This window comes from Lissotriton helveticus, chromosome 7, assembly GCF_964261635.1.
Source record: "Lissotriton helveticus chromosome 7, aLisHel1.1, whole genome shotgun sequence".
NCBI classification, from domain to species: Eukaryota; Metazoa; Chordata; class Amphibia; order Caudata; family Salamandridae; genus Lissotriton; species Lissotriton helveticus.
The window spans coordinates 1,602,723,193-1,602,743,224 of record NC_136068.1 but is presented as its reverse complement, the minus strand read 5'-3'; the positions used below and the strand labels follow the sequence as shown (position 1 = coordinate 1,602,743,224).

The window sequence follows — 20,032 nt, the reverse complement described above, 5'->3', positions numbered from 1 at the left end:
TTCCAACCATCTTTTCTTTGCATGCAAGACTTGTAGTTCCGTTTTCCAATCCATTAGAAAAAAGAACTGCAGACAGCAAAGTAAACTGCATGAATTAGGTGATAATCTCATGCGTGGCAGGTCCTGGAAAACGTGGGAGTCATTTTTGTCTGTTTTCCATACTTGTTCTTTTAAAGGGGATATGTGAAAGTACACATTTATGAAGACTATGCTAAGTCCTCTTTTACACTTACAAGATGCGTCAGATATCAATCCCCTTTATGAGAACGTTGGATTCCAATATAAAGTGGCTTGGAAGAAAAACACACAAATGAATGTTTCCTTGTGTAATGTAACTGGTGCTCGTGTAAAGCGCTCCAATACCTTAGTATCGAGTTCAAGTTATATAAAAAGAAATGTAAAAAGCAAAAAAGTGCTCAAGCTAATTTTCGGTTGGCCCTGGTGCATCAATACATTTTGCGTAGCTATTTAAAAAAAGAATTGAACTGTACGTGGGTTAGGTATCAGAACGTCCAAGTTCAAGTTTGATTTTATTTGATTTAAACTTCTACTGAGGTCAACAAAAGAATAAAAATAAATTTTACATTTCCTTTATAAAGCCAATTACAACTTATCTTATTTCAAATATTTAAAAAAAAGACTTTATAATGTAAACAAATTATGGCAGACCTATTTGGTGGCGATCTAAAAAATGTTATTAAGCCTTGTACAGTAGATATATATCTATATATTTGAGACAAATAGGTTTAAACTGCAACATCTGACCTCTACAAAGGTTATTTTTGGGCAAGCTAACAATACATGAGATATATCTTGCACACCTCCATTATAGATAACACATAAACCTGTGATATTGTTGGAATTGTTCCAGTTCTTGGTAAGAATTTTTAATGGTAAAATCCCTAACCTCATTAGAGTGATACAGCATCATACCCTGTGTTCTAATGTAAATCGTAAGTATCCTTGCTGACTCTTATATTCTATAGTATCTGTAAAATGTCTGTATATCCTTCGGGATCTTGTTTGCGCTATATAAAACTTTATAAATAAATAAATAAATACTGTGATAACTGGGAACAACGCTTGACGTCGAGATCATGGCTTATTCTAGGGTCAAGATTTTTAATAATAACCTCATGAGTGTGGCGGTCCAAGACTTTAGAAGTGCTTTCGTGCAGAACATCCAGCTTTCTCTTGCCTCACCAGTAAATGCTTTCTATTCTCATTCCGCAGAGCTCGTATGGGTGGCCAGTCACTTTCTGTCTAAGCTGCAGCGGCCTGGAAGTCGCTCCCTACCGACCTTCAGCTTATTCAAGATTTTCAACTTTTTAAAAACACTTAAAAACACATCTGTTTAGCCAGACCGTCTAATTGACTCCTTCCTCTACCCCAGCTCACTCCTGCGCCAGGACACTCTAGAGCAGAGGTCTTCAAACTTTTGGATGACGAGACCCCCGTCAACATTTTTAAACGTAAGGACCCCATCCTGACAAACATTTCTAGATCTTGGTACTCCTCATTATCGATAACTATACACGCCCCCAGTTCTCACAGAAAATCATTTTTACAGTGGGGAAATATTATTTAACAGTGATTAGCATGTCAAAGGTTTGTGGGTGACAAATCAACAGTAAAAAGGAGTCCACCAGACCATAAACCAGGCCAGCAAGCAACCACAAAAAGCCCACACACTGACCTGCCTGGCCGCCCCCTTGGGCACTGCCAGACTGTCCTGTAGGCAGGGCTACTGGAATTATAAGGCAAGGGAGGACCGAATTATGTGGCAGTTTTAAACTTGTATAGGGCGAGCTCTATAAGTGTTTTGCAAGGAATGGGAAACTGCATGCATTTGTGCTTGCTGCAGACAATATTTGTGGTCATAGCACAGAAATTAACAGTAAAAAAGTTCACCAGACCAATCAACAGGCGACTAAGCAGCAAAAAAATAAAAACGTCCACACACTGACCTGATTGGCCATCCCTTTGGGTACTGCCAGCCTGCCCTAAAGGCAGGGCTACTGGAATTATGAGACAGGGGAGAGCTAAATTATGCAGGAGGGTTGATTGAGTTGTGTGGTAAGAAAATTTAAATAATGCTATGTGATGCAGCATATTTTGGGATAGTATTGCTTCATTATTTTGACATTTTTTTTAAAGGGTAACACTAAGCAAAGATTTCACCTCATCAGTACCAGTTTATAACCATAGTACAGCAATAAACAACAGAAAGATGTCTAGTCATCCTTTGTGAAGGGCTTTCCACTCTACAGTGTTGCCACATTAGAAGCTCACCTGGCCCTGGCTGGGAGCAGCACAGGTCCCTTAACACCCTGGCGGTCTTGTGCAGAGTTAAGCAGTCACACACACATCTTTCCTCCCACCCCGTCCCCTTTATCCCTCTCTCCCTTTGCAAGCCATTTTCTTTCACCCCTTTTTACAACTTCTGAACTCTCCCCATTCAACCTCTCACTGCACCTTTAATCATCTCTCTTCTCTAACAGTCTCACCTATTTATCTCATGGCCTCCCTGGCCCGTCTCCTCTCTCAACCCTTATCACTTCTCATTCACCTCAAGTCCCTCCCTTCGAATTTGTGTCCTATCTATTTGTATCTTACACTTCTCCAGTCCTGCCATTCATCGTTTCCATCTCTCCTTTGTTCTTCCACACCTTCTTGAACTGACGTTCTTCTCTCCTGTTACCTCAGCACCCACCCCAGTACTCCCCCTATTCCCCTTTCGCTGCTCTCCCTCACCCACGTCACAACAAATTCTCTTTATACCTCATGGATCACCTCTCAGCTATCTTCTCTCACCCTTTAATGGTAGCTCTCCCCTCTGCCTTCACTTTTCTCTGACACTTACCTCTCCTCTTGTGTTTCCGCAATTCCTTTGCCACTTCATATTTCTCTTCATCCCTGACCTCTCAAATTGAATTCTCTGACTCCCTTGCTGCCCTCCTCACGTCTCTCCTCTGTCTTCTCTCATCTGTCTTCTCCCATCCCGTCTCCTCTCACCCTCATCTCTCCTCACCTCTCACCTCTTCCCCTCTCACCCCACCCACGTCTCTCACCTTGCCTCTCCTCACTTCTCTGACATCATCCACCCCTTCTCTCCAGTCCCCGCTCACACCTGCATCATGCCTCTCACCTCTAGCGCCACACCTCTCTCCTTGGCTCCCAATCGACCTCACATACCCCCATCTCCCGTCAGTTAACCCGTTGGCTGCTTTCGCTTTTTTGCGGCAGTGCGGCCGTTTTAAAAAACGGGCGCGGTCGCGTCGGCCATTGGCCGACGGCAGCACCAGCGAGGTAGTGCTGCCGTCGGTCAATGGCTGACGGCAGCAGCCAATGGGTTAAAGTATGTCTGGCCCTGTTTTTCAATACCTAATAATCACACAGCCCCTCTCCTTCATCCCTACAGTGTTATCCCCCCTTCAAACCCTCCTCTGGCCCAACCAAGCACACTTCCCTTCTGTCAGCTGCATGATGGCAGTGCCGTTTCTAAAGGGGGAAGAGCACCTGCAGCCTTCACCACAGCCGCACTGGCCCAACCCTGCCTCGGGAAGAAAATAAAAGGCACACCCATAGCACACAACATGTGACGCCTCTGGTTGGATTCCCCGCTTCTTCATATGTTGAATACTCAATGATAACACATGACTGAGTTTTGTTAAGAATGGCTAGTTTTGTGTTCAAAAAACTTTTTTGTTTTAAAAGATTGTTCTTTCCGGTGGCGCAGGTGGGAATGTGATTGCCTACCCCAGTGAACTATAAAGCTCAGATTGAAGTGTCAGATTGAGAAGCATGTGGGATAACATTGCAATATAAGTTGAATAACAGACATCAGTAAATGAAACTCGTGCTATTTACCAAATGTAACTGGCTTGGTAGATGCCACGATGTAAAAGGGTGACACTACCAACCAGAATATAAGATCCTTAAGTATTGCCCGGCGGTGTCGCCTCTTGAACCCACAAGGAAGTTAAACTACTGGAGAGGCAGGCGCTGGAGACTGGAAGGCAGGAAACAAGGTTTTTATTCTCTCCGGAGGAGAACACGGCAAAACAGACAGCAGGTATCGTTCTGAGGTGCTCTAACTGCATCCCTGAGGCCTGGCCTCTTATACACAAGTTTATCTCTTTATTGCATGTAACACATTCTCGTCGATACTTTGATGTACGGAAAGACATCCTCAGATTCCCCCCTTTCAGGCCCGTTCCCACACAAGGTTACAGTTGAAGTCCCCGCCCCGTTCACAACAGGTGATGATCATCGCGCAGCTGGATATTCCGCCGATTCACGGAGTGTGTGGGGTTCGATCGAATCTCGTAGGGCGGGGGGCTTTGATCGACCCGAGGGTCCTTTAATGGGGGAAACTTCCTACTGTACTGAGGGCAATAAACAGTATCCGCAGAGCCAGATGGTGGCCTGGGAACGAGGAAGACAAACGGGTACACGGGGAAAAGGGGGTTTGCATCAAAGGGCCGGGGATCATGAAAGGGAAGAAGGGAGGTGTTACGCCGGGAACAGGATGAGGGCCTGGGGCAGAGCAGCGCTGAAGAGGGGTTTATGATTCCAGGCAGGTGCAAGCAGGGGGTTGGTCAGCGTGCGGGGGATGCCAGCGAGGCTAGGAGAGGGAGAGAGACGCGCTGGTTATCAGAAAAGGGCAGGGAAGCCATGGTGTTCAAAATGGCGGCTGTTTACGCGCACAAAAAAGGTTCAAGGGGAGCAAGAGGGCGCCGATAATGTTGACGGTTTCAGCCTAACTTTCAACAGTCCTCCCTTTTCAACATATCTAGCCAACTTGCTTACTCAATGTCAATTTTCATCAAATTCCTAACTTCGGTATCATACAATGCTCTCATGTGTTCGCTTCCAAAGTCCACAGTTTTGGGAAAAATACAACTCGCACATAAAGAACACAGAGGTGGCAGACATTGGATTCCTAAGCATAGGCCACATATTACAATTACGGGAATCAGGATAATGGTGAGCAGTCTCCAGCCCCAGCTCTTGACGGTGTCCCAGAACCAACCACCAAGCGACCATTCTTCTTGTTCCTGGTGGACTTCTGAAGAGAGTCTGTGAAGATGTTCGATGGCTTTGTACACTGAGGGTGAGTTGTCCGGTATGCATGTACAACAGCTGGACCCAATAATGCGGCATGCTCCTCCACGGTCCGCCAGAACCACATCTAGAACAAGGCGGTTCTGAAGAGCCACCAGACGGACCGCTTGGAGCTCGGCAGTGTTGTTAGCAAAGATACCCGCTGTGATGTTCATGGTTGTCTCGACTGCCTGAGTCAAATGTCGGATGGCACGGCTGTTTGCCATCGGGCCCCAGAGGGGGACGAGTCCTTTCATGGCATCGAGGAACTGCGCTCCGGTTGAGTCGGCTTGCTCAACGTCTTTGGCTCGTTTTTGCCTGTGGTGATTCGCTGGGGCCACATAAGTCGGAGGAAGGACGAAGGAGATGTAGCAAGTGCCCCCCCAGCCTTTGGGGAGCCAGGTGTAGGCCTTCGTGCCGCAGACGAAATACATGTTTGGGGATGACACAAAGGAAGGTGGATCCGTGGAATCCAAAGTTCTGATAAAGCGGCAAGCGCTGTGTCCCAAGTCCTTCTACACACATGTGGCCTGTGACGTTGATGACCGACAAGGCCACAGTCAGAGTGGCAGCCGTTCGTTTCCGCAGATAGGAGAAGGTGGGTCTGGTTGGATTGTTGAACACCTGCATTTCGATCCGTTCTTTAGCCGGGATGTCCATTTGGATTGAATCGTTGGAGGTCTGCGGGCAGAAGTGTATCTTCGTTTTGTTTCGCCGGACCCCGTGGGAGAAATGCGTTACGGTTCTGCCGGAGGTGGTATTGTCCTTATAGCTTTCTTGCAGGAGGATCAGCCAAGCAAGGCAGGAACCGTGAACAGAGAAGGGTGAAGGAATGAATGGTATTGAATGTCCAGTGGCATGGGGTAGCAACCCACAGATCCAGCAGTTGGTGGCATTGGTGGCAAGATTGTGTTGGTGGAGCAGCTGCACGAAAGAGTTATTCCAAAACTCCTTTCGCCTCTCTCTTAGTTGAGGGGAGAGCGAAATCAGATAATGTTCCTTCATGGTGGTAGGCTGAGCAGTGGTTAGGAATGTTTCGTGAGCAGGTGCGTGTTCTTCCATAATCCAGAGTGTAGTCATGAGGAGAAAGCAGAGGAGGATTACGATGAAGAGTGCAATTGTCTTTGAGCTATGGAGTCTGTCTGTTCTCGGATTTCTGTAGTGGGTATTTCCTGCTGTCTCCGTCGGCTTCTTATTTGGCGCTTCCATCATCTTCTTATCTGGCGCTTCCATCATCTTCGTTTTCAAGGTGCTCGGTAGTGGGCAGGACCACAGACTTAGTTTAGTTTCTCTCCAGGTAACCCTTGGTAGTTTGGGTCACCGTTCTGAGATCCTTTAACCTAGTCCGTGGCCTACTTAGCCGAAGCTCCCTCCTTTCGACGCAGGAAATACCCTTCTCGAGATGGTACAGTGGGGTCAGGATGTTTTGAAAGTTCAAGTGTCTCTGTGTCAGGATAGCAGTTCAACGATGGTCGGTCCTGGTTCAGGAGTTCTTCTTGGGTGTTGACGGTGTCTGTCGTGGCCAGGGCTGGGGAGACCTTTTTGCAGTGATGGGCGTGCAGCCAGTGCTTCTTCCCCTCCACTCGAAGTGCGGTCCGAGTGGTGATCAGCACTTGCCAGGGGCCCGTCCACCGGGGTTCCAAACTCTTTGATCGCTGAAAATTCCGGATCAGCACGAAGTCCCCCGGCTGGATGGCGTGACCCGGACCCCTGGAAGCATCGGGGATGGCCTGCTGCACCTGCTGATGAATGACAGACAGAGTTTCAGTCAATTTGTACAGATAATCAGACATTAGGACGTCCGGAACGTCATGAATGGAAGTTGGTTTCGGGGCAGACCAGACGCTCATGGGTCGACCGAAGACAACTTCATAAGGAGTTAAGTGATGTCGGGTGGGGGTAGAGCGCATCGATAGCAATGCCAGTGGGAGGGCGTCTGGCCATTTCAGGCCCGTGGTAGCCACTATTTTTGCCAGTTTAAGCTTTAGTGTGGCATTGTGTCGTTCGACAAGCCCAGCAGATTGGGGGTGGAAGACTGCGTGGAATTTCTGTTTAATACCCAACCCATTTAGGATGAGCTGGATAACTTTGGCTATGAAGTGGGGGCCATTATCACTCCATAAAACACGACAGAGGCCATAACGGGGGAAAAACTCCTTTAACAGAACCTTTGCGGTGGCCGTAGCAGTGTTGTCACGGGTTGGATATGCTTCCACCCACTTGCTAAATGCGCATACCACAACAAGTACATATTTCAGGCCTTGGCATCTGTCTAGCTGGATGTAGTCCATCTGCAGGACTTCAAATGGGTGGTTTGGGACCCCAAATCCCCCCCCGGGGTACTACAGTTCCCTTCCCGGGGTTGTGTTGCAGGCATATTAAGCATTGTTGGACCAGGCGTTTGGCGGAATCTGGGATCTTATCATTGTGCCAAACCCTGGAGACAAGTTCGATCATGGGGGCTGATCCTATGTGGGCAGGGGAGTGTGCCATGGTCAGTATGGGGATTAAGTATGAATCAGGTAGCAACCATTTGTTCGTGTCTTTTGTCCGCCAGCAGCCTTCATCGTCTTTCAATCCCACCCGTGTCCATTCAGTCAACTCATGTTGTGTGCTAGCCGTTTGAATGTCCCTGATAGTGTTTCCAACGTCAGTCCATTTTTCCGCTTGTGATCTGGTCACGTACATATGTGTTGTCGTCCTATTTTCAGCTGTCGTTCGGGCGGTGATGTCGGCTAGTGCATTTCCCTGTCCAATAATGTCTGTCACCTTCTTGTGTGCCTGGCATTTGATGACGGCAAGCTTGTCGGGGAGGAGGACAGCTTCGATTAAGGCGGAGACTAGATCCCCGTGCAAAATGGGTGTGCCGTGTGAGGTCAAGAATCCCCTTTCCCTCCAAAGGAGCCCAAAATGGTGAACCACCCCGAAGGCATACTGGCTGTCGGTGTAAATGTTCGCCGTGGTTCCTGTCGCCAGGATGCAGGCTCGTGTCAAAGCAATCAGTTCCGCTGCCTGGGCAGATCGCTGGGTGATGCGGGCTGTTTCTACTACGGTTCGAGCCGTGGTGACTGCATAGGCAGCGGAAGTGGTACCGTCGGAGAGTTTGATGCAAGAACCGTCCACCCACAGCTCCCCGTCGGGGTCAGGGAAAGCCGTGTCTCTGAGATCAACCCTACTCCTGGTTTGTTCGTCCGTAAGAGTCACGCAGTCATGCACGGGGTGCACATTGGGATCGTTCTCTGGCAAGGGTAGCAGAGTTGCCGGGTTCAGTGTGGTGCATCTTTTCAGGGTGATATGGGGAGCAAGCAAAGTCAGTTCGTATCAAGTCAGTCGTGCACTCGTCAGATGTTGCGTCTTGGTTTGGTTCAGGAGGGTGTCGACTGCATGGGGTACCAGTACCGTGAGGGAATTCGAGAGTACAATCCCCTCACTCTGACGGATAGAGATTGCAGCAGCAGCTACAGCTCGAAGGCAGGCAGGCAAGGCTCTGGCGACAGGGTCAAGAGTGGCAGAGAAGTAAGCGCATGGTCGTTGCTTAGGGCCGATGGCCTGGGTCAGGACAGATAAAGCGCACCCCTCCCTTTCGTGAGTGTAAAGAGAGAAGGGCTTTTTGTAATCAGGGGTACCTAGGACGGGGGCCGAACAAAGGGCATCTCGTAGTTCCGTGAAGGAAGTTTGACACTCAGGGGTCCACGGGAGTGGGAAAGGGACGTCTTTGTTTAGTAGAGAAAGCAGTGGTTTTACAACGAGGCTGAAGTTTGGTAACCATTGTCGGCAGAAGGAGGTGAGGCCTAATAGGGAGCGAACCTGCTTCTGGGTCTTGGGGACAGGGGTATCTAGAATGGTTTGGATTCGATCAGGAGTGAGTTTTCTTCCATCTTTGGACAAAAGGTGGCCTAGGTAAGTGACCTGGGGTAGGCAGAATTGCAACTTCTTCTTGGAGACCTTGTGGCCATTTTCCGCAAGGAAGTGCAAGAGTTGAATGGTGGCGGTAACCGCTAGAGGGGTGGTGTCGGCTGCCAAAAGGATGTCATCGACATATTGTACCAACACCACTCCGTCGGGTAACTGGACTTGGTCTAGTTGTCTTTTGAGGGCCTGGCTGTAGATGCTAGGGCTTTCCGTGTAGCCTTGGGGCGCTCGGCAAAACCTATACGAGCGGGCTTTTAGGGTAAAGCCGAAGAGATATCGGCTGTCTGGGTGGATGGGGATGGAGAAGAATGCGTTCTTGAGGTCGATGACGGTAAAGGTGGTGGCAGTAGATGGAATCAAGGTCAGGATGGTGGTGATGTCTGAGACCACAGGGTACTGGGGCACCACTACTTTGTTGATTTCTCGGAGGTCGATGATAAAACGGTATGCTTTCTCATCTCCCTCTCCCTGTTTCTTGATGATGGGCAAGATAGGGCTGTTGCAAATGTTACTAACCACTTCCTCTACCACTCCTGCGTCTATCAGTGACTGGATAATCATTACCAATGCCTTCTCGCCCTCTGGCGATATCCGATATTGTGGGAGTTTTGGGAGTGTTGCGTCTGGTCGGACAGTAATGTGCACTGGGTCAATTAGCATACGCCCTACGTCCGAATCCGCTTTGGCCCACAGATACGGAGGTAGAGTGTCAAGCAGGGATGCGTCAGCGTCGGTGATGGAAAACATGTGTTGGGGAGAGCAATGTCTAAGCAGAACGGGGTTGTCGTAAAGAAACACTCGAACTCCATCTTGAGAACACCTGATCGTCGCTCGGAAGTGTTTCAGTAAGTCAAGTCCCATAATGGCGTCAGGGCTATTGGAGGAGAGCAAAAACGTGGTGTCGGTGGTGTTGTTTTCTACGTCAAAGAGAATCGGTGCAGACAAAGGGTTGGTGGAGGGCGTTCCATCGAAACCTGTCGATGTTATGAGTGAGCCAGACAAGGGTGCCCTTGGAATCAGTCGTTTAGATAACGCACTACGTGTTGCGCCAGTGTCTACCAGAAATGGAGACTTGGTACCCAGGACCTTAGCAGTGACGTAAGGGCCCTGCTGGTCAACATAGAGCTCGACTGGATCCCTCCCTTGCCCTTGGCTGTCCTATGCGAAGTTGTGGGTGTCTTCATAGTCAGATTGTTGATATTGGTTCTGCCTGGGTCGATCGAACGTATTTGGTCTGCCTGATCTGTCGTTAGTCGCGTCATTTGGGGGCCCTCGCTGTTGCCCCTTAGGTCTCGGTCCGTTTGCTACGTCCCTGGGGTCTTTGTTTCTGATCATTTCCAGAAGAACTGGGCACTGGGATTTCCAATGGCCAGTCCCTTTGCAGAAAGCGCACTGGTTCTCTCTAAGGTCAGTGCGTCCACTGTAGGAAGTCAGAGTGCGGTCCTGGGGGAATGTAGTCTTAGGGACGTTCGTCTGGTAGTTTCCCCGATATTGGTCTCGTCCTATAGTCACCCCTTGCAGTTTGGCAATCATCACCCTCTCTTTTAAGTCCTTCTTCTTTTTCTCTGTCGCCCTATCGTTTTCATTTTTCTGATGCTCGTAATATTGGGCCATTTGGAGAATCGCTGTAGGTTTGGAGGCCGCCCAACTACTCTCGCTGGCCTGTAGTTTCTGGGAGATCTCCGATGACAGGCCCTTAACATAATTCTGGACAAACAGATGGTGTCCGGTTGCAGTGGTCATGTCCTGGCCGCTGTAATCGGAGAACACCGTTTCAAACCGGGAGAAGTATTCCGATACATCCTCCTGGGGTTTCTGGCGACAGGCTGTTACTATCGACCAGTCCACTTTCTTTTCTGGGATCAGGGTTTTTAATTTCTCTACGATTTTATCTGGAAGGTCTAGAATGGATTTCAAAGGCTTTTGTCCTGGTCCCCGTTGTTTGTCCAGGTCATTGAGTTGTGTCCAGGTTTGTCCAAACAGCTCAAGGTGGTCGACTTTCCGGATTTGCTTCCACACATCAGCTGGTAGACATAACCCGAAGAACAAGTCGATGTCAGCCAGGGTCATAATCGTTGAGCCCAGGGCTGTACCCAATTCAGTATAGAAGGCAGTGGGGTTTTTACGTAGGTCGGGTAGAGATTTCCGGAATGTCAGTATCTCTTGCCGGTCCCATGGCTGGTAGACCCAGTTGTACACTACCCTTCCCTTCGCATCTTGGTTGTTTGCGTCATCGTGAGTCCCTGTACCTCGGGGAGGGACCCAGTAAGGGGCAGCCTCTCGTATCGGCATCATGGTGTTAGATTGCTCGGTTGGTGGTTTGGTCACTACGGAGGTTGCGGATTTAGCTCCCGGCTCTCGTTCAGTGAGGTGGCGGAAAACCTCAAGCGTACGCGTAAGGAGGTCCGACACATCACACTCGCCCTCATCCCCGATATCGACCTTCCGGTACAGAGTCGTTAGGCTCTCAGGACCTTTGTCTCGATATCGATCCTCGTATGCATTCAAGACATGATAACACAGTCGTACGGTAAAATGTCGTCTGTGACTCCCTGTATACGAGCTGAACATATCCGTCATGTACTCTTCATCATCCTTCCTTTCTACCAGTGTCCTTGCTATTTTGTCGATCCCCGCTCGCTCATCTTTGTTTAGTCTGCTTGTTCTTGCAGGGCCAGCCCCTCGAGTCTCATGGTCGTCTAACGTTGTTGTTGATGCGGTTTTTAATACAAGGGGTTCGGCTAGCACAGAGGCCATTGGGGCCGAAGCTGTGGCGGTACCTTCGTTTGTACCTGGGGGTGGCGCGTGTTGCGCTAAGGGTTGGGAAGGGGCATATGGAGGGGGCATGTAGATGATAGGAGGACCTAACAGCAGATCCTCGTTGGCTCGTTGTTTCGAGGGTAAATCAGGGTAGAGCATGGAGGGAGTTCTAACCGGACACTGGCTTGGTGTTTCCATTTCTAGTTTCTGTTTAGCTTTCTCTCTTTCCTTTATCTCTTTTTCTAGTTTCTGGGCAGCTAGGTGGGCTGCTTTTCGCAGCTCTTTTTCCAACCTACTCTCAGTTTTCTTTTTACGTTGTTCAGTTTCTTTTCGCCACATGCCGAAACTGTCAAGCATAGTGGGTGTTGTCTTGTTTTTACCCAGGGCAGTTTCTAGCGTTTTTATTTTATCATCATCGAAGGATCCTATCAGGGGCCACTGACTTTCTTGACCCTTTTTCGTATATTTATGCCACAGTTTACTATAGGCTATAGCGGTCAATCCATGCTTCATGAACATGTCCTTATTAGGGGTGCCTTCCAGTGGGGCTGGATGGTCCATCTCTAATAAGCGGTCCGGGCTAAACAGGCTACTAATCAGTGGGGAGAAGACAGACATGACGGCTCGTAACGAGGGACTAAAAAGTCAGCACTGCCTATCTTATCACTAGGTGCAAAGACCGGACAGAATATTTCTATTCTACGTTGTTTGCAGGCAGTGAATACCTCATGGATCAAAATAACAAAAAAAAGACCAATAAATATTCAATGGGGAGAATGAGTAGGTCCGCAAAGATCTGCGTTACCTACCCTTTTCACTATCTGCAAAAAGGGTGGTCTCTTCCCTGTTTGCAGACAGAGAATCTCCAGGGAACAATAGTTTTGCGAACAACAGTTCAGTTTCAAGTAATTATTGAGTGGGGGAGAAAAAATAAGCACGGCTGCTGCCCTACCTATCCTCCACTGCTTGCAAAGAGAGAGCCCGTTGTTTCTCCGTTTGCAGGCAGCGAATCTCCAAATAAATAAAAAGAGCAATACTAGTATTTTTTTTTAAAACAATCAAGCAATCAAGCAATCATTTCGCAACTTGTCGTGTTTACACGACCTTACCCGGACCGCATGGACAGTTTCTTGTCTTCCGAATCCAGCGCCCGATCGTCCTCTCTTCTCCGTTATCCTCGCGGCACTCCTGATGGTTCCCAGTCAGGACCGTAGATCGCTCGAGAGAGGTCTGTTCGGAACCAGTGAAGTTCGGATGATCGGCTGTCAGACGAGGGTCTATCGGACAGACGCGTTCCCGATCGTTGCAGTCGTTCACTCTGTCGTCAGGACCTCTCCCACTGGATCCACGGGTCGCTGATGGGCCCCACATTGGGCGCCAATTGTAAAAGGGTGACACTACCAACCAGAATATAAGATCCTTAAGTATTGCCCGGCGGTGTCGCCTCTTGAACCCACAAGGAAGTTAAACTACTGGAGAGGCAGGCGCTGGAGACTGGAAGGCAGGAAACAAGGTTTTTATTCTCTCCGGAGGAGAACACGGCAAAACAGACAGCAGGTATCGTTCTGAGGTGCTCTAACTGCATCCCTGAGGCCTGGCCTCTTATACACAAGTTTATCTCTTTCTTGCATGTAACACATTCTCGTCGATACTTTGATGTACGGAAAGACATCCTCAGAATCCCCCCTTTCAGGCCCGTTCCCACACAAGGTTACAGTTGACGTCCCCGCCCCGTTCACAACAGGTGATGATCATCGCGCAGCTGGATATTCCGCCGATTCACGGAGTGTGTGGGGTTCGATCGAATCTCGTAGGGCGGGGGGCTTTGATCGACCCGAGGGTCCTTTAATGGGGGAAACTTCCTACTGTACTGAGGGCAATAAACAGTATCCGCAGAGCCATATGGTGGCCTGGGAACGAGGAAGACAAACGGGTACACGGGGAAAAGGGGGTTTGCATCAAAGGGCCGGGGATCATGAAAGGGAAGAAGGGAGGTGTTACACCGGGAACAGGATGAGGGCCTGAGGCAGAGCAGCGCTGAAGAGGGGTTTATGATTCCAGGCAGGTGCAAGCAGGGGGTTGGTCAGCGTGCGGGGGATGCCAGCGAGGCTAGGAGAGGGAGAGAGACGCGCTGGTTATCAGAAAAGGGCAGGGAAGCCATGGTGTTCAAAATGGCGGCTGTTTACGCGCACAAAAAAGGTTCAAGGGGAGCAAGAGGGCGCCGATAATGTTGACGGTTTCAGCCTAACTTTCAACAGTGACAGTGCACAGTGGGGTTTTAAGGTGTGTAGGCAGTTGTCGGGGAGAACTGAGCTGATTATGGTAATTGATAACAGTAAGTTCCCTGCACAGGTGCGCAACGCCCATTTGGCTCAAAGGGCTTCAGCTCGCCCTCCCCCTCGTGTGTGTCAGCCCCGACTGGGACAGCTTCCCAGACACACACACAGACAGTTTTTGCCGTCTCACTGCAGCCTCACCCGAGTACTTCACAGGTCTTTAAAAGACCATTTACATGTTAACAAGGCTTTGTTGTTCACTTCTTTCACCCCTTCTAGAGCCCCTGCATCTTCAATCTACCAATTGCTAAAATAATTACCCCCTCGAAGGTTTTATTAGCCCCCCCTCCTGAAACTTGACTCTAGTTGCGTCTCTGGCCGTGCATGCACACTAACAGGGAAGCAAGTACACAGAGAAGTGTTTCCGTTCGCACATAGTGCATTTACCTCTGGGGTCTGGTCCTTCGCTTTTGTTAAGATTAGCACATTTTGTCTTCGAAAAAACCTTTTTGTTTCAAAAGATTGGTCTTTCTGGTGGCGCAGGTGCGAGTCTGACTGCCTCCCCCCTTCCTCCCCCTGCAACTCCACCCCACCCCAGACCCCGGGACAACATATGTCAGCTGTCCTCAAGCCAAAACGGAGGTCAGAGTTCGGCAACAGATTACAGCGAGGGCACAGCAGAGGACTTTCAAAGACAGCATTGGGGAAAGGCGCGGGCGTGAATATAAAGAAGTGTTTTGGATTCCAGTTCCAGGCAGAAGTGCACTGGGAATGCGCGACCCCCTATCTATGACACCACGGCCCCCCTGGGGGTCGCGCCCCACAGATTGAAGACCCCAGTTCTAGAGTATTAGTGCACGATACAAATTCTCTATAACATAACATGTCAGATTGTCCTGACTGAGCTTCTATCTGAATCTGCTTGGTCCTGTAGAAGGACAACATTAAAAGGATTTGCTGGCCTTATTTAGCAAGCCATCTATGTTACCAACTCCTCACCTGGAAACTTGCCACAGGATATCACTCATCTCACTGAGATTTATATGGGACATGTTTAAGATTAAGATAAAATAGTAGTAGTGAACTAAGAACAATGTAAATGAGGCAACGGCCAATTCCAATTGGTGAAATGTAATTAATACACGTAGAATACTTTACAAACAGAAGGCCCTCATCAAGCTAAACCAGTGCTTGACATTGGCAGAAATGCAGAGATTTCCCACCCAATGAGCCATGATGTTGAGCTGCCTCATGGTGGTTGGTCTCAGTGCCTTGGGCTGTGCATACGGTTTCAGGTAGTAGAGCTTTAATAGTGCAAGCCATCTTGGAATACTCTTTGGTAAAGGAGCTGGTGCCAATTGGCACTAGGCCCAGCCTTGTGGTGTTGCAGAGAATCAGAAGCGTCCTTGATAATAAATTAGGTTAGTGACCTTTTCATTCCAGAAGTTTTTCAGCAAAGAGGCATGTTTAAGATGGTTTTTTCTTTGCATGAAAGTCAATGCTTGGTTTTACTTTTGCTAAAGTGTTGCACAGTCTGTCTCCAGTTAGTGCCCTTCCATTTCTGGTGCTTTGTAGCAGTTTTAATCTATTCTTCGAGTTTCTCATTGCTCAAGTGGGTGTAATTTCTGCTATTTATATGTTTCCCTCTTCTTCATTGCTTGATTTTGCTCCCGAGAAAGTGTCACTCATATCGTTGAAATGTCACTCATAATTACACTGAAATTATGAAAATGTCACACATAGCTATCTGAAACCTTGCTACACCACAGCTGCCTGCGCCATTAGCCGCTTGCACACATCTTCTCACAGATCTACGCAACACCCGCTTGTACGCACATATCAATTGCAAATAGACCATGCTTGCACCAGAATGCCTCTGCCTATCCTGTCCAGCTCACCCCTGCACCATGCACCACGCCTGCCTGCTCGCAAAGCACCCTCTGACTGCGCCTTGAGATGCCTTCCCGCAGTGCCTGCCCGGGCTGCAGAGTGCAGCAGGTGCGCACGTGAGCTGATGCAATGTTTCATCCCCCAGGCCCTTCCCTTCCGCCATTTGAGATGGCGGGCATCCCGTGCTTTCCCGGGTCAGGTGGGTCCAGCTCCCTCACACAATCACTGTGCCTTTATCACAGTAATGCGAGCTGTGTCATATCTGACATGGGGACATGTCTGGACTCGGGGGGGGGGGGGTCCCTTCACCAAGCCAGGAGCACTAAAAACTGCAAACGTATCAAACAACCTCCCCTGGGTGGGGCACCTGGTGTATAAATGCACTACAGGAGACAGCGATCGACAGACTGTCCCTGTCTGCTCCAACCCAGCTTTATAGCCTCAGCTCTAAATACACAAGGCATACCCCCCACCGACCAAAGAAAGCACCGGCCCAGCCACCCTAGACTGCGGAATCTGAGCGCGGACTCCTCCCTGTGAGAGCGCAAAACGAGATGTGAAGTTGGTCTTTGGGCGCAATTCTGGGTCTCGAGGTAGCGAGTCGGGCTGGTGCCCACTCTACCCCCTACACCCGATATCTGGTGCCCACTCTACCCCCTACACCCGATATCAGTGTCGCTATTCACAGTACTAGAAGTGCCCCCTCTTTAATTCTATTCTCCCCCAAACAACACTACAACTAACTGTGCACTGTGTGAGCAGAGGGGCCAAGGCCCGTATGTGTATGGATTCTGAGCTCACACTTCTGACTGAAGCTGCCACTACTCTGGGAGCCTTAACACTGTTCTGCCCTCAGCAACCTCACTAGCCATTCAGAGACGAGCCTGTTAAGTGACTGACTTTGACCTTTTCTTATTGACGGCTCAAAGCTGAGTCACACTCGCCCGATTCTGCCTCATGGTTTTGAGATGAGATGTCTTTGTATAGTTTGAGGGCTGAAACTGTCAATCCCAAGAGAGGGGATGGGGAGAGAGGTCAAGTCTCATCGATTAATATATATGTCCAGTGCTTCACCGTATGTCGGCACAGAGCTTCGATACATCAATGACAAGCACTGCCTGACACGTCTAGACACGGAAGCGGCCAGATACCCAGTTCACGGTATCAGTGATAGGCAGAGCAGGGCGGGCGAGGCCCAAGTCTGATAAGGCTCCTTCTGGGCTCTGTGGATTCTGGCGGGATGTCTTCACTGACCTGGTGCTGCTGCTCTGTAGGCCTGTTTGTCTATGACCTCTCGGGTGCGAGACAGTTTCATGTAAACCTCAGACGGTGATAAGGACAGTGAGAATAATGGCCCTTCTTTTCCCTTGTAGGTCAGTGAGAGAGAACATGGCTCCGCTCTGCCTGCTCCTAGTCCTTGTATGTGGAACGGTGGCATCATCAATCAGCGACACCGAGGGGGACGGAGGCAATGACCGGTAAGTTTGGGACAGCTGACACACGGTGGCTGATGGGACGTGGGAGTTTTGGGGGTTTGAAGGGTGGCAGCTGTCATGGTGAAGTAGTGGCTTCTAGTGGCTAGTTACAGTATTGCATAGTCTGTGACTCATGGCGGGTGCAGCCAAACGTTGGTGCTACAGTCACAGTATATGTTTATCTGTGGAAACGGTGTTGGGCAGCGGCCAGGGCGACTGACTCCGGAACCCGGGGGCTCACGGTTCGATCCCCTGTGCCGGCGGCAGATCAGCCCAGCACCAAGTGACTCTGGGTAATAGCTCGCTTAGTCTTCCCGAAATACTCTGGTGCGGCTGTGTGCACAGGAAGCTGTCTCATCCAGGCTGCCACACACGGGTTTGTGGGGGGGGGCTATCCTTGTTAATTGCTACAGCTGAAATACTTTAGCTGCAGTGGGAGGCAAGGAGCCCCCTTTGCTAAAACTGAAAGCGACTATTTCATAGCAGAGACTCCTTGCCTCACACTGTAGATGAAATGAATGTCTGTTTTTGCTTTCAGTTTTAGCAGAGAAGGCTTCCTGCCTCCCACTGCAGCTGAAGCATTTCAGCTCTAGGAATTTAACCCCGTCCAGGGAGGGACAGCTCTTCCCAGAAAGGCAACAATGTTGCTTTTTAAATTACACTGGCAGGAGCACAATAATCACAGGGCTAAAAGGGTTATAAGTTGCCAAAAGACAAATCCCAGTCAGGTGTTTAAACGGCCTGCAAATTGCTTATCTTGACACTAAATATGGGTTATAAAGAAGTTTGTATTCATTTATGATGTGACTTTTCTGTCTTTATTCCCTTTTATTATCTGTCATATCATTCAGGCAGCCCTAAAACACTATTTAAAGTGTTTTCTATTTATATTTGCTGGTCAGAGTATGCACAGATAAGTGCTGAAAATAGAGCTTTAGGTGACTGCTTATTTTTGTACCACCTGGGACATCAAAATATTGAGCTGGCAACCCTAATCATAAAACTGGAAGTTTGTTGCAAGATCAGCCCAGTATTTATTTCCTCCACCCTCGATCCCTGGTTAATGCCATAATTGCAATAGCACTAGTTTAACATATCTGAAACCCATACATGCCAACATTTCAGAAGAGCAAAGTGGGAGATTAAGAAAATAAATCAGGAGAATGGGGCCTTGAATCGGGTTACTGGCATGTATGTGCTTTGGAAGTGTGCTGCTGCAGGATCGGACATTTGAAACGCAAATGCACTTTTTTTCTTACCTCTCAGAAGCATAGGGCGCAACGGCAGGCAGAGAGAGGGTTATGCAAGTGCTGTGCACTGGCCTGGCAGGTTGCTGGCAGTGCATGCAGCCCCTCCCACCCCCCACCCCTGTGTGGCAGCCCCAGCTGAAACTGCTTCCCGGGCACACCACAGCCCCCCCCAGTACTTCACAGGTCTTTAAAAGACCATTCCCTTGTTAATGACGCCTTGTTGGTTTTTCACACCTTTTAGAGCCCCTGCATCTAGTGCTGGAAGAATTAACACGTTACACAATAAATACAAAGCCCTGTCAGCTGAAACCCCTGAGGAATCGGGTTTTTGCTTGCAGGAATCGGGAGGCGGGAGACTAGCCTTGAAATTGGTAGTCTCACGCCTGAATCGGGGGTGTTGGCATGTCTGGAAACCCTGCGCTGCCGTCAATAGCATGCTGAGTTACTGCAAGTGTCTGGCAATGAACCCTGCATTCAGACAAATTGCTCCTCATTCTCGCCCTTCACTTTCATGCTCACCCTGCACTCACAGCGATCACAATTCCATCATACTGACCCCCAGGCACTCACACCATTCACCCTGCACTCAGTGATCACTCTGCTCTCACAATGCACTTCCGCGGATTTCCTTGTACCTCAACCTGCAGCCACACAAGCACACTACCCACCCTGCACTCATGTGACACTTCGCTCACCTGTCCCCCTCACTGCTCAATCTGCAATCTCACTTAAACAAGCCCATCACTACCCATGCATTCATTAGTCCCACTCTGCACTAACATGCACACCCAAATTCATATGGTCATCCCACTCACCCTGCAGTCACTCCACTTACCCTACTCTCACACTGTCGCATACCTCACTGTGCACTCACATGAGCACTCCTGCCACCCTCACAGCACAGAGGGTTAATATGCCTGCTACAAAGAAGGTGTACCAATGCAGATCAAAGAACCGAGGGGCATATGTTCAAGGAAGTTGCGGAGTGAGGCGTTAGCAGTCATGGGTTAAGGCCTCTCTCCGCCACTTCAGAAATGGAAGGCTGCACCATATTTACAACAATATGGTTGTATTGCAGTCTTGCGTTTCCCCTGCGCTGACGTTGCACTTAGCAGTGTAGCGCCAACGCAGACACCATTGACACCATTGCGCCATAGTGCAAGGGTGTCTGGGTGCAGGGAAAAGATTGTTTATGTACAGGAGAGGGACCTTCCTGTACATAAACAATCTTTAAATGCCATTTATCTCACTTCTATGTGTGCTGCTTAATGCAGCACACACAGAAGTCACAAAATGGATTATTTTTTAAAGATTACAAATACAAGGCATTTTGCACAAGAGAGCACACATGGAAGAAGCAAAA

The 20,032-nt window shown here is 49.1% G+C and overlaps 1 protein-coding gene across 2 annotated transcripts in view; it reads left to right on the top strand.

The window, feature by feature from the left end:
• Positions 1-20,032, top strand: part of LOC144770577 (uncharacterized) — a 56,640-nt gene that overhangs the window by 3,671 nt on the left and 32,937 nt on the right. For both annotated transcript variants that reach the window (XM_078655224.1, XM_078655223.1), the window contains exon 2: positions 17,318-17,422. In XM_078655224.1, the coding sequence (XP_078511350.1) occupies positions 17,334-17,422 (89 nt within the window). In that variant the 5' untranslated portion in view covers positions 17,318-17,333. The remainder of the gene's footprint in view (positions 1-17,317; positions 17,423-20,032) is intronic.